This window comes from Seriola aureovittata, chromosome 9, assembly GCF_021018895.1.
Source record: "Seriola aureovittata isolate HTS-2021-v1 ecotype China chromosome 9, ASM2101889v1, whole genome shotgun sequence".
NCBI lineage: Eukaryota > Metazoa > Chordata > Actinopteri > Carangiformes > Carangidae > Seriola > Seriola aureovittata.
Window position 1 is genome coordinate 6,003,915 of NC_079372.1, and position 13,280 is coordinate 6,017,194.

Here is a 13,280-nt window from a genome sequence, read left to right on the forward strand (position 1 = left end):
TCCAACATAATTTTCAGGTATATTACGCATTTTCCCCATCTACACAGGCCTGACTACTCGGTGCATCTTATAAATGGACACACAAAAGAACAACACACAAGTTGAATAATACATAATTTGAACTTTATATCATTATATCATTTCTATTTAGGAAGAAAGATTTACAAAATGTACAAGATGTGCTCGATCGGCCATAATCAAACAAGCAAACAGTGAGAAGACCAATCAAACAAGATCTCTCACCCGAAAATGTCTCTTGTGTTTGTATGACAAACAATGGGGGCAGAGGAGGGGTGGATGTGGAGTGAGTGCTGGTGATTTCAGGGATTATGCTGGTTGGTTACATCATCTGATAGCAGGAAGTGTGTCTAAGCCGTCTGAGAATCCCCACTACTTATTCTCCTGTGAAAAGCCCCATTGGCATGGCCAAACCCCCATCTAGTACAGGAAGGTCAGTACATTCTTCTTCACACCGAACTCATCTGTCCGATCCATTATATATATCAGTTCAGTCATTGATACATAACATTGGGGTAAAATAATATTTACAACAAGAAAAAATAAACAAAGGAACTACAAAACCCAACATGCATGGAGCAACTCCATCTGTCCAGATGTGATACAATATACGCAGACACAATGTTTTTGTGAAATCATAGAAAATACCATTGACTAATGAAGTTGGCATGTTGAAACCCCAGGTCTGTCAAATGTTATCTGGAAGATTAGTCAAAATTGTGCACAAGTGACACATTGAAATAGTGGTCTCATTCCAGTGCTAATGCAGATGGCATGTTTGTGAAACAGTGATACACAATTACCTTAAAATTTCAGATTTTGCTATGTATTATATACAGGTTCCCTTTCTCTTAAACACAAACTGACATAAAGTCAATCATCACTAATGGTCCCTAAGTAATAACTGTTTAAATCTATGATATCCGTCTCAGCTGCTGCTTAGTGATGGCCTGTTTATACTGTATGATTTAAGGAATAAACAGAAGTGAACTGGCTTTTATTCTTAAGTATGCTGGATAATGAACAAATGCACAAATGATCTGTCCAAAAGGGTAATAGTAACTCTACAGAATTATTTATTTTTTTACTGGAACATTGTCTTTCAAGAGTTGTTGAGGTTTAAGTGTATACATGAGTTTGTATGTGTATGCTCATTTGTCCCAAAGCATTGCATGAAGATTAATAGTGAATCAAAAGTAGGCTTGCCACTGCCCTCATTTATCCTTTTGAGAAACACTCCTCAGATTGCAAAAAATTCCTTGTTCCTCAATGTTAAGGGAGGTCGTGCCCTTGGAAGATTGTGTGTGTGTGCGCGCGTCCGTCGTACTGTATATGTTGTGTAAAATAGTTTGTCTGTGTGCTCTGTGAACAGGTGGCCTGCTCAAGGGTCAATGCGAAAGGCCAAAAGTTTGTCGGAGTGCAGATTGTTGAGGGTGCGCAGGTCCGGCAGGCGCAGGAGGAGTTTGGGGAAGAGGGCGGTGTCATCTGGACGACGTTGGGTAATCAGTGACCGTAGGGCACGAATCAGACCCTCTTGGAGCTGCTCTACAGCCCACATGTCCGAGATCCCAGAACGGTCTGAGGAGCACAGAGGATGCCAGTGTGAGTTGTTGACAGACAAAGTTAATACATAATTAGCTCATTAATGTGTCAGTGCTCTGCAGCTTTTGCCACAGTTTTACTTCTCATTAAGTAAAGTGTGCCCTTCTCTCACCTGCAGAGACCAGCACCACAGCCATGAAGAGAGCCATTTCATCAGGCTCTAGCCTCAGGGAACCCAACTTCTCACTGAACTCAAACATTGCGTCCAGCAGGGAACCCATGCCCAAAGCCCGCAGGGTAGACAGGGGGTAAGTTTGGCCATTTAGAAAGGTCACCGTACGCTCCTCAGCATTGAACAATGTGCAAAATCTCACCATCAGAACCTAAACACACAAGTGACGAGAGAAAAAAGAGGAGGAACGCAAAGATTAGTTTGAGATAAATACTTACACCAACAATATTAACATATAACATTTGAACTCATAAGGAAGGAGTCACAAATTCTGCATTTCTTACAAGCAATATTAATCATTTGAAATACATGTCATTACCTGGAAGGTGCCTGATTTGAGCAGCATGACCTGGTCTTGTTGGCTAAGCTCTTGAAATCCTGGGATGCCCTTGGCAAACTCTACAACCTCCTTGACAGCAGGAGTGAAACAATGAGAGAATGATTCCCATATCTCTTGACTCGTACGCTCTACCCCTGATACAGGGCACGCATTGAGAGGACAGGCCTTAAAGAAAGACAAAAGACATAGAAATAATGAAAAATGATTGATCAAACAAGACAACATGGGACTTTTAATCTAATTTAGTATGCTCCCTGCACTTACCAGCACTTTAGCTCCCTGAGCTAACTTCCATGGGCAGGAGGGCTGATTTGTGGCACTTCCTGCGTTGCGAAAACTGTTATGATCGGCAGAGCTGCCCCTTTGAGGTGTTGTTCCATTAGACTGGTGATGGTTCTGGTTTGTTGACACTAAGTAGGTGTAGCGATTGTTATCCACATTGTGGAATGTAGGTTGGTTGTCATTAGGGACAACTGGGCATAGAGTGGCAGGGGCAACAGGGCAAGACTGATAACTCTGGGTCGAGTTGGGGTGAGATGAGACTTGAGGGAAATTGGCATCCTGAGAAAAGGTGTTTTTGTTGGTGGTGATGTTAGCCCTCTTGGCTACTCTCTCCTGGCTGCTGGTGTTGCTGCTGGTGAAGATGTCACGGTAGGCTCTGGAGATGGCCCCAATGGCCTCTTTTGAGTTGCCATCTTCTGGGCTGGGGGGAGCATCCCTCACCGAAGATGAGTCCATGTCCATGGCGGCCGACTCATTTAGACTGTTCATGTAGCTCTGCATCTCATCCAGAAGTCGCTGCTTCTCTCTCTTAGGGATGCGGCCAAAACGTACAGCTATGGAAGACACAAACAGCGAGAACAGATCAGCCTCCAGTCACTGTGACAACATGGACATTTTTGTGATTTTTTTTAAGACTAATTTGAGATAAATGTTATATATATATTTTTGCTTGAATAGAATGCTCACTGGAATTACATACATTAACATAAAGATACAAGCTCTCGAATGACAACCAAGACAAATTCATATCTTTAAGATCAAGAGGCAGGTGCATTCTTCACATACAGTGGCGCTATTTAGAAAGCACAGGACTGCTCGTGTAACTTATATTGGCTATAACTGAAAGCTAACCATGGTGAAACAGTTACTCATTACACCTACTTATACAGATGCACAGATCAAAACCACAAACAACTTCTAAAGTTTTGAATGATTTCAAGGAGAATCACACAAGCTGTGAGATGAAAACTCCCCATCCCCCTTCCCACAGTAACCATCAGCTGGAGAGGCTATTTATAGACCCCCTGATACCATCTGCCTCATCCTCTCCTCTATCCACCCCTGGCTCCTTCCTCTCCCTCTCCCTCCCTCCATTTGTAAGTAGGGCAGTGGGACAACGTGAGCGTGATGTCACTGGCACTTGGATCATAAGAGGGAGAAGGATGAGAGAGGTGGGCTTGAAGAGCATAAATGAGCTTAGGAGGGAGTAGTGAGTAAGTGTAGACTGATGTGAGAGACGGTGATACATTGAAAGTTAGAGTGTGTCTGTGTGCGTGTGGGAGGTGTGTGTGTGTGTGTGTGTGTGTGTGCAAGTTGGAGTTAGATGAAGCAGAAAAGTTGATCTGGTACAGCTTCAAAGATTTTTGTGAGTATAGTGTACATGACTTTTTTTTTTGAGTGGAGCAGAGACTTTATATGGCAGCATAATATTTGTAAAACAATGTACAGTCTTCCCTTATGTGAAATATAACCACTTTACATAAAAACATATCATGTTGGGTCAAGTGAGGCAATTTATTTTACCCAGTAATATACACAGTAGATATTATTATGTTACCAAATATACAGTACTCTGTTTTCTGCCTGCATAGCATGAGATTAATCCCTTTCATCATGGTTAAAAAGAGGCAAAAGCAGACTAATGAGCTGTTGTTCTAAAAATGTTGCTCTGGTTAGAAGAAGAAAAGTGTGCCGTCATGCCAACTGACTTAAATATTTGCCTATATTGTAGAGCCAAAGTCACACAGCTGCCTGGTGTGAAATCGGGGTGTACTATTTATTGTGGGCTGCAGGCAGTTGCATGCGGTTTTCCTGTTTTTGTAATGGTTGAAACAGAGCAAAAAGGGGTTTCTAGGTTGTGGTCCCTAACGCTTTCTAAAATCTACCCGATGAGGGTCAATTTGACTGTTCGTTCTCTTGTTTAGTTGCATTTTGACACCCTATTTTCTCTCTCAACCAAAAGTGTCAAGCACATGCAGAAATAACACTAACCTCTTTACTAGATTAGGCAATGCAGGGTACCGGAGGGTGGAGATAAGCAGAAACCATACTGAGAGGCAGAAGACAGGAAAACTACACCAAGTAGGTCATGATGTATGAGTACACTACAGGCCAAATTCTGTATTGTTTTTCTAGGTCAGTGCCGCTGTTTTCTTAATCTGTGATGATAGGTGATCAATCAATGTTCAGCTATCAGTGCAAAAACTAGGCTGATAAATTCTGTCACAACAACTGGCTGTTTTTTGGTTTTTTTTGCATCCCTTGCTTAATTGTTGCCCTATCCCTCATTAATTGCAGTAAGATGTTCTATGGGCACACACAAGGTAATCAAGTTGACCCTGTTCCAATTTCCTAAAATAATTCCTGTGTTTGCTGCAGTTTTCTAGATGATAGATAGCTTCGGGGACTTCAAGGCTCCTCTTCTCATAAATCATTGTCTGAGGGGGAGATGTAAGAGAGCTGAGGGGACATGGAGGAGGAGGGGTTGAACTGAACAAGAGTTTAGAGGTAACAGTACTGTGGGAAGATGCTGCAAAGGGCAGGGGAAAGACACTGAGAAACTTAAGAGAGTGATACAAGGCCAGATGGAAATCTTTGGTAGTGCAGACACAGTAGAAGGGCAAGGCAGGTGCAGGTCTGCTGATCGAGTGAGTGCCTGAGCTACTGGCACGATGACCTCAAAAGACTTTCCGCATTAAATTTTTCACACAGACCTACATATCAGTGCTGCTCTTCTTTCTGGCTGCCCATTTCCCTGCTGCTTTGGCTAATCAGGGCACTGTGGTATTCTGGCAGAACTACACGAGGGTCTCTCTCATTAAAAATGTGTCAGGATGTCTCACCATCTCTTGACATGCCAACAGAGAGGCATTTCTTGAAGCGGCAGTGCTGGCAACGGTTTCGGTTCATGCGCATGATCAGACAGTTCTCATTCTTCACACACATCTTGTAGTTGATGTTCTGCTGGATGCTGCGGCGGAAGAAACCCTGAAACATAAATATATATACATATATTAGTTTAAACTGGTGTACCAAAGTACTATTGGTGTAGTTGTTCCACCAAGTTTGTGTGATCAGGACTTACCTTGCAACCTTCGCATGCATGGACTCCATAGTGGAAGCCAGATGCTATGTCCCCGCAGACTTTGCAAAGCAGGACCATCCCACCTGTTTCTGAGGAAGGGCAAAAAGACAGTTAGATAAGCTGCAAAAACTTACATCAAGGGATAAAAAATAAATCTTTATGCATATTGACAGTGAGGAAACACTCACTGGTGAAAGTTCCCGTGAAACCGCACGGCCTCTTTCCTGCGATGGGGTGTGCGTAGGTATGCTGTGGAGTGGCTGCTACTGAGGGGCTGCTGTAGACCTCTGGGAACTGGAATATCAGTTTGGAGGATGGAGTGGTGCACCCAGCTGCCCTCTGTTTCAGTGGCCCAATCTCTGTTAAGGTAACCTCCTCTGGAGATGAGGGCTGGGAGTGCGAAGAGGGTGACTGCGTCTGGTACCCACTGGAAGGGCTGCCAGGGCTGGGACTGGCACTGCCAGAGGAACCTGCATACAGGATGACTCCACCTCCTGCAGACATGGGGAAGATTGGAAGACGTCAGACCTCTGAGCTGAGATTTCAGGTTCTATTTGAGCTCCTAATTAAAGCATATAATTAAAGCATACATCATCATTCAGATATCGATAAGAAGTGGCATTCATTTTTGTATGCCATATATGTAGACTACTGTAAATTATTGGCTGAATTCATCATTTATAAACATATCATAAAATTAAGTTGGTCCATCAATATCTCCTTAGAAACCGTTCAGCTGCTCTACAACGTTGGATGTGATGTGATGTAATGTTGCACAACCTCTGGGCAGCAGAGAACAGCTCTGAGAATTTGCAGCGTCGTTGCCTCATCCTGAGTGTAATAGGCGTAATGGTGCGCTCAAGCGGATAAAGTGGGCGCTAAAAATACTGCTGGTAGCACAGCAACAAAGCAGGCAGGCTTCCTCTGGAAGCATCAACGAAGCGCTGCTTTCTGTTAATAATTCCTGTCTCATGCCAATGCAGTATTTATATAGGCACCATATAGATATGTGGATTTTTTTTTCTCGTTAAGCTGTGTGTTTACGTTTTCTTCCCTGAAGTTTCGCTTTCCTCTCTCTCTCTCTCTCCCTCTCCCCCTCTCTCTCTCTCTCCCTCTCTCTCTCTCTCTCTCGCGCGCATTTCTAGTCATGCGTTGTCGATGAGCTGAGACACGGCCTCACGTGTCTGCGGGGTCTGCTGCCTCCTCCGCTCCAATAATAGCCTCGCTCCCCTGGCACCGTGCCCAGCGCCAGCTAACAGCACGACACCTGACCGCCGCCTCACATGCATGGGCTCCTGACACGGTTACTGGCCGAACCAAATCCGCAGTCCCGTGTTGAAATACACAACAATCTGAAGTCAGAGCTGTTTATAAACATACGCTGACTGGGAAGCTACCCGGGCATGAGATGGCACAAAGTCTCAGCCACTGCTGTTCATGCGCCACCATCAGTTGGAGAATGTGAGTCACGTTTTTGCAAAGGAAAAGCCTCAACTGTAGGCTATGACTGGACTGCTGTAATAATGTAACTCAGTGTACAGTAGAGTCCAGCGGAGAGACGCTCAGAATGACAAATTATATGCAAACTGAGGCAAAGATTTAAAGTAACAGAAACAAATATGGGCCCAATTTAAAACTTCCTTCATGATTGGCTTACACATGCAACATAGGATATAACCAACATCCGAAATACATATGGTATAGTGGTTAAGCCAACTCTGCCTTGTTTGTGGAAAATCATGCATAAGTGCAGCAGACTGGTCCCTGTGTTGCCGTGTTGCCCTTTGCTGCACAAAGTATTTGTTTATCTCAAATGTTTTGATAATCCCTCAACCAGCACGTGTTGGTGGATTTGTTGACTCATGCCAGAGCCATAGACAGAACCAGCAGACACAAGTCTGAGCCTCACCTCTTCCTGAGCTTACATGTAGACAGTGGTGGCCCAGCCCCCACTCAGACACATTGCTTGTCCACCTGAAGACTCACATGTAGCCTACAGTGTTTATGAATGACCCCGAGAGCCACTGTGCTGTAAACACTGTCAATTAACAATCCGTTTTACAGCCTGCTTTCCAGTAGTGATGGGCGGGTACCAAAACTATCACCTGCATGTATCAAGGTTAATACAGTTCCAATCTACAATGAAAACATTGCAGAAAGCTTCAACTGATTAGGTGTTAGGCAGCATTACTGTTTATATTTGTTTTTTTATTGGCAGCCTGTAACATCAACTAACTTCTATGTTGATCTGTTAGGAGATATATTATATTATTATATGCAGCTCCTCTTATTTCCATATAAAAACATTCAAATTTGTTGTTAGTGAAAAATGTTGATAACTATGGGTGACTCTCCTGCTGGTCAGCAGCCACATGCAGGCTGTTGCAGCTACTTCAAACTTCACATGGTTTTCTTGGGGGATTTTATATCTTCTATGGGATTTCCCACACAGACCAAACAGGATTGCCATACACACTGTCACAGAGTGCACAAGACAGTTACAATTTAGGTCACGGCAGACAGCATTAATTGTGGAGTCAATCAGTCCTCAGTGCCCATTTTAAGCTTAGCCTACCCGTGCAAGCACTAATCTGCCTGGGACTGGAGGCAGGCAGAGAAACGTGAGCAGTGAGCAGTTCACAGGCACAACAGCTCCTCTCTTCTTTTCTCTCTTTTTCTCTCTCGTCCTTTATCTTTCACTTTCACTGGTTCACTGAAATGCAGGACATGGAGAGACAGCCACAGATAGCCTACAGTTAAAGTGACCATAGTGTATGCCTGCCCTTGTGGTGTAGGGTTTCTAAAAACATGGGCTATAGGATGGATTCCTAACAGCAATAAAGTGTTTGTTATGCTATGCCAGTACATATGTATGGCAAATAAAAAGAAACATAGTGCACAACCAGTCTGTGAGCACTACTTGGGTGTTTGCAGTAGACTTCATTAACTCAGACTGTAAGTAGGTCAATATCACAGGAACTTGATCAAATTGTGTCCATGTGCCTCCAGCACCTCTCCAGACTGGTGCTGCATCAAGCTCTGGCTCAAGCAGTTATCAGGACAGACTGTGTTAGATTGTTACAGTCGATAGTCATAATTTATAAATGGCAGACTGTGATTTGAAATCAGTGCTTAAATACGCTGGGGGTCACGGTTGTTGTGGCTGAATTGGTCTGGCACTCGCTCTGTGTCAAACACGGACTGAAAACATCCGTTTCAAGGTTATGCGATTTTATCAGGAGCAGAGTTTCAGCCTCTCAGAGATTTAATCCGCTATCTGTTTCAGCGCAGCGGATGAGAGGAGAGATGTTATGTTTAACAGCAGAGTCACGTTCCAGCTGAAACACACCCTGGGCGTATGTGTGCCCTGAGCCGATGGGCTCGGGACAGATGTTGCAGAGTCAAAACTGAGTCAGCTTCAACCACACTGCAAGGTCTCTGATCCAAGGGAGGGAGGGGCGGTTGATTTCAATACAAGCAAACGGCGCATGAGGCGGGCAAACGTGACGAGAGAGAGAGAGAAAAAAGTTAATGCTTGGAATCGCTGACCCACTGACCAAGCTCTCCCTCACCATCACCGCAGGCGGCATCAACACAGAGGCGTCCGTGAGAGCGGGGAAGCAGCGGGAGGCGGGAGGCGGGCCCGGGTATCTCACGCGTCGCACGCGGCTCTGCAAGGGAAGCCACGTGAGGAGGCTTTTGACGGAGCTTTCACTGGGAAGACATGAAGCTGCAGCTCCTGCCAGGAGCCAGAGCTCCTACAGTCCGCCAGGGGCTTATAATTGAAGAGCCAAATTAAATAGACCAGCATGTTATGCGCCGGGGTGGTCTGACTGTGCACCACCAGCAGCACCGTCTGCACTGTCAGCTAGGCGCTTTATAAACAGTAGGGTGAAATTTATGTGTCAGCATGTGGCCAGACCCAAGTTTATATACTGAAGAAATGCACAAGATCATAAAATTCTTCTAAAACCACCTAATTTCAGGTGAATTACAGGCTGGTACATTTTGTGGCCTATACAGTTAAGTTGTTTTCTTCAGTCTGTCTTGGTAATGATACAGTTAAATGTATTGGAATAGGGGAGAAGGAGTTCAGTTGTAACACAGATCAGTTGTACCACTCAGTTTCTCCCATTCAGAAACTCAGTGATGTCAGTAAACCCTGTTCTGCATGTCCTGTTTGCAATCCAGGAAAAAGACACATTCATATTTTTGTGGACTCACATGTCTGTCTTTTTTAATACCTTCATTGCCCATGTATTTTGGAGATGCTAGAGTTTTTGATGATAAGTGTAGTTATCTTATACTACACAGCTTGTAATATAGATTATAATATCATGGCTGACTTTATGGAGTTATGAATTTTGTTGTTGGCAACACTTGATCCTTACTGATGGGTTTTTTTCCTGAAATTTTTTGACAGCGATGTAAACTTGGAAACCATAGTAATGACGGTTTCCAATTGATGGCGAAGAATGGGCCGGAGTTAGGGGTCTGTGTACTTTAATCATGCTGAGAATAATGCAGAAAAGCTCCACCAAGGGAGTGTCAGAGGAAGTTTTAGTGAAAAAACAAAGTGCATGAAGTTACGTAGTGGTCAGTGGGGAAAGTCTGTTTTTACTATACGAGCACCATTTCACAACCAAATGTGACCTACTCTAATAGCATACTAATACAATTATAGTGTTACTGAGAAAAATGTTGGTGTCAAGGAAGACTAAATATTTGCAGTGTTACAACACCGTATTACAACTGCCCATTAACGTGAGGTCAAGGTTGTTCAAGTCAGTATGGATTCTGGCAAATATTCCATAATGCATGTGTGAAGATGGACTGTACATTTTCAGATATGAGCTGGACTGACTTTTGGCTTGCCAACATTTGCAATGATATAAACAATGTTACAAGTGACCCTAGCCTCCCCTGCTTTATGTTTATAAGAGTCAGTGGAAATACATAATAGGCCTATACTGTTATGGCAGTATTTATCTGCATATGATCTAGTTGGGCCCATTTTGTATGTTATATGGCATATAAGACATGCAGCTCCCCCACCCCCTCAACCCAATCATCTCTACACACACACACTCACACACACACTCTCATTTTATCTGCTGGACTTTATGAGCCTTACAGCCCACCACTGCAGCCATATATTTGCCAGGTTATGATGAAGTTTATGAGCTTTGTTTAGATCACACTGAACTCATGAGTAAAATGAAGCCATGCACATTCCTGTAAGCTTATTGAAATATTAATGGCCAGTGAACCCAGTTCAAGGTGGTCACTTACATTTAGACCAATGAGAGGAAGAAAAAGTGACACAACACTTACAGAAATTTGAAAAATGCACTGTAAAAAAAAAAGCAATAAAAATACACAAATAAACAGTTGAATAAACAAATAAAAACGGGCAGTTGCCAACTGGACACACACACACACACACACACACACACACACACACAATCACCATCACCATCACCATCACCATCACCAAACACTAATAAAACACCAACACTACAGCTAATACTACAGCTATTATCTCTGACACATTTAACTGCCTCGCGTGTTCGCCGAAAAACACTGGCCCACTTTATCAACATAAATAGAAAGTCATAACCCGGTGAGTGGTTTTAGTGTTGTGTTGTGTTCAGATTAGAGTAACATGTTGACGGAGCACAGGGTGCGCCCGTCACCTGTGCTGGAACGTGACCGTCGCTGTTGTAAATGATTCACCGTCAATTAGCAGAGGAAAACAGAGAGCATGTGCACCTTTGGCTGACCTCGAGAAAACGCTGCCTAATACCACTTAACGGATGTGAGTCCTGCCGTTATCAACTTTTATACTGCTGCCACTTCAGTGATGGCTTTGATAAAACACACAAACACGCCCTTTACGCCAGAGTTTCCTTGTTTTCCCCCGTGAGATGATAGCGGGTCGGTGCGCAGTTAAAGTTGTGCTTCTGACAGATTATGATCACAATGACAGCCAGTGTACTGTAGCTCCACGTGAGTTTGTTTTCATGATGAGAAACAGGAAGTGGACAGCCTCACTACAGCCATATGGCGCGGTTCGCTGACAGTAGAGCTGCAGTCCGGGCGCTGCGTTTTGACATTTAAACGCAGTGCAGCAACTTTTTGACAACTTTGCGCAAAAATGTTGCGGTTTACACTTCTATCAAACGCTGAAGTGACTAAATCTAAAAGCAGCGAACTCGTGCATGTAAGCCTCATATTCCCAAACAGTGATAAAAGCTATAAAAGTTACTCAGCTCAGTCATTAGTTCATTCGAAAAAAAATGCATGCAAAAGTGATGTTTCGTGCTCTTACTGATGCATGTGATACATGAAACAACATAATTACCAGTTATGCACATATTTGAAAACGATGCATTTTGAGCTTTGAGGGGTGGTTTACAAAACCATTCAAATATTAAAATGAACATTAGAAATTCTGCTTTGCGTTACATTAATTAAATATGTATTATATTACATAGATAGATAGATAGATAGATAGATAGATAATACTTTATTTATCTCCAAGGGGAAGGTTTAGGGTCAAAATCACATTTAAGTTTTAATGATAAATAAAAATAATGTAAGGCAGCGCTCAATTGCTTTAGCCATTTGGTATCAACATGAACAAAAGAATGAGCCGTTAATCAGGTTTGACACTTCCTTCATAATCATCATTATTATCATAATGGAGCGGTTGCTGCATGCAAGTTAACATCATGTTAAAATGAATCTTACCGCCACCAGGGCTGTTGTCCATGTCTCTTGTTGATGTCGATGACAAAAAATGAACTTGAAGACAGACGTCAGTGAATGTCACTAGACTGGAGCAAAAGTCTTTTGAATACAGGTGAAAAAGTCAAGAAACAGCTTTGCGTAAAACACCTGCTCCATGGAGCGCAAAAAGAAATTGGGAAGCAGTGATGGAAACGCGTCCAGTGCGCGTGAAGTTGTTCCCAGTAAAGTGTAGGCAGGTGTCTCTCTCAGTGCTCAGTTCGTTTCTGACAGAGGTGTGTCAGACAGGCAGGTCTCCCCAAAGATACCTGGATGCCTTCTGCGCTCTGGATACTGCGCCTCAGCTCGAGCGCATGCGATGTTGCACGAGCGAAGATTAAACGATTCTCATGAATTCCAAGAAAGTAGAGTCAGCATATCCGTGAACGGAGTGTCAGGCATGACATACACACCCACTGATACAAACACCCACATCAATCACGTTTGCAGGTGAGTTGGAAATGTGACCGCCTTTCCGTTCTCCAACTTGTGTTGTGTCTGTTTGTGTGGGATTTGGCTCACTCTTTGTATCTGGCTGAGTCCTTTCTCTCTCTCTCTCTCCTTCACGCTTTTGTGCATTTTCATTGGCGGGGATCTAGAGCTGAGGGGAGTTTGATGCGCTTATTCGACCGTGGTATGTGTTCAGTAAAGCCACGCTACATGTGCGCTCTGCATGTGCCGGCGAGAGCGCTGCCCTACTGATACACATTTTATGCAAAATACGGAGCGTGTGGTGCGAAGGGATGGAGAGATTGGTGGATGAAGCACATGGACAATAGGCGTGGCTCACCGTGACTGCTTGTTCTGTGACAAGCAGCGCTGCAAACGGATGGTAAACACTGAGACATGCCAAACATCGGGTAAGTGCCAAGTTTAAAGCCCATGTGCCAAAGGAAACTGTAGATGCGCAACTGGACCTGTGACCTGCCAACAACACGCTACTGGAGTAAACCCGAAACACTCAACTGAGGTTGAAATTCCGCTTACTAAAA

At 43.6% G+C, this 13,280-nt stretch overlaps 1 protein-coding gene across 1 annotated transcript; it reads right to left on the minus strand.

Annotated features, from left to right (window-relative positions):
• Nucleotides 1-106: 106 nt before the first annotated feature.
• Nucleotides 107-13,053, minus strand: nr1d4a (nuclear receptor subfamily 1, group D, member 4a). Its single transcript, XM_056386167.1, has 8 exons — nt 12,253-13,053; nt 5,688-5,993; nt 5,500-5,588; nt 5,258-5,402; nt 2,397-2,968; nt 2,112-2,297; nt 1,733-1,943; nt 107-1,596 (listed from the first exon to the last, which is right to left on the minus strand). Exons 1-8 carry the CDS (start codon nt 12,272-12,274, stop codon nt 1,400-1,402), a joined length of 1,728 nt encoding a protein of 575 aa, XP_056242142.1. The 5' UTR covers nt 12,275-13,053; the 3' UTR covers nt 107-1,399.
• Nucleotides 13,054-13,280: the final 227 nt, after the last annotated feature.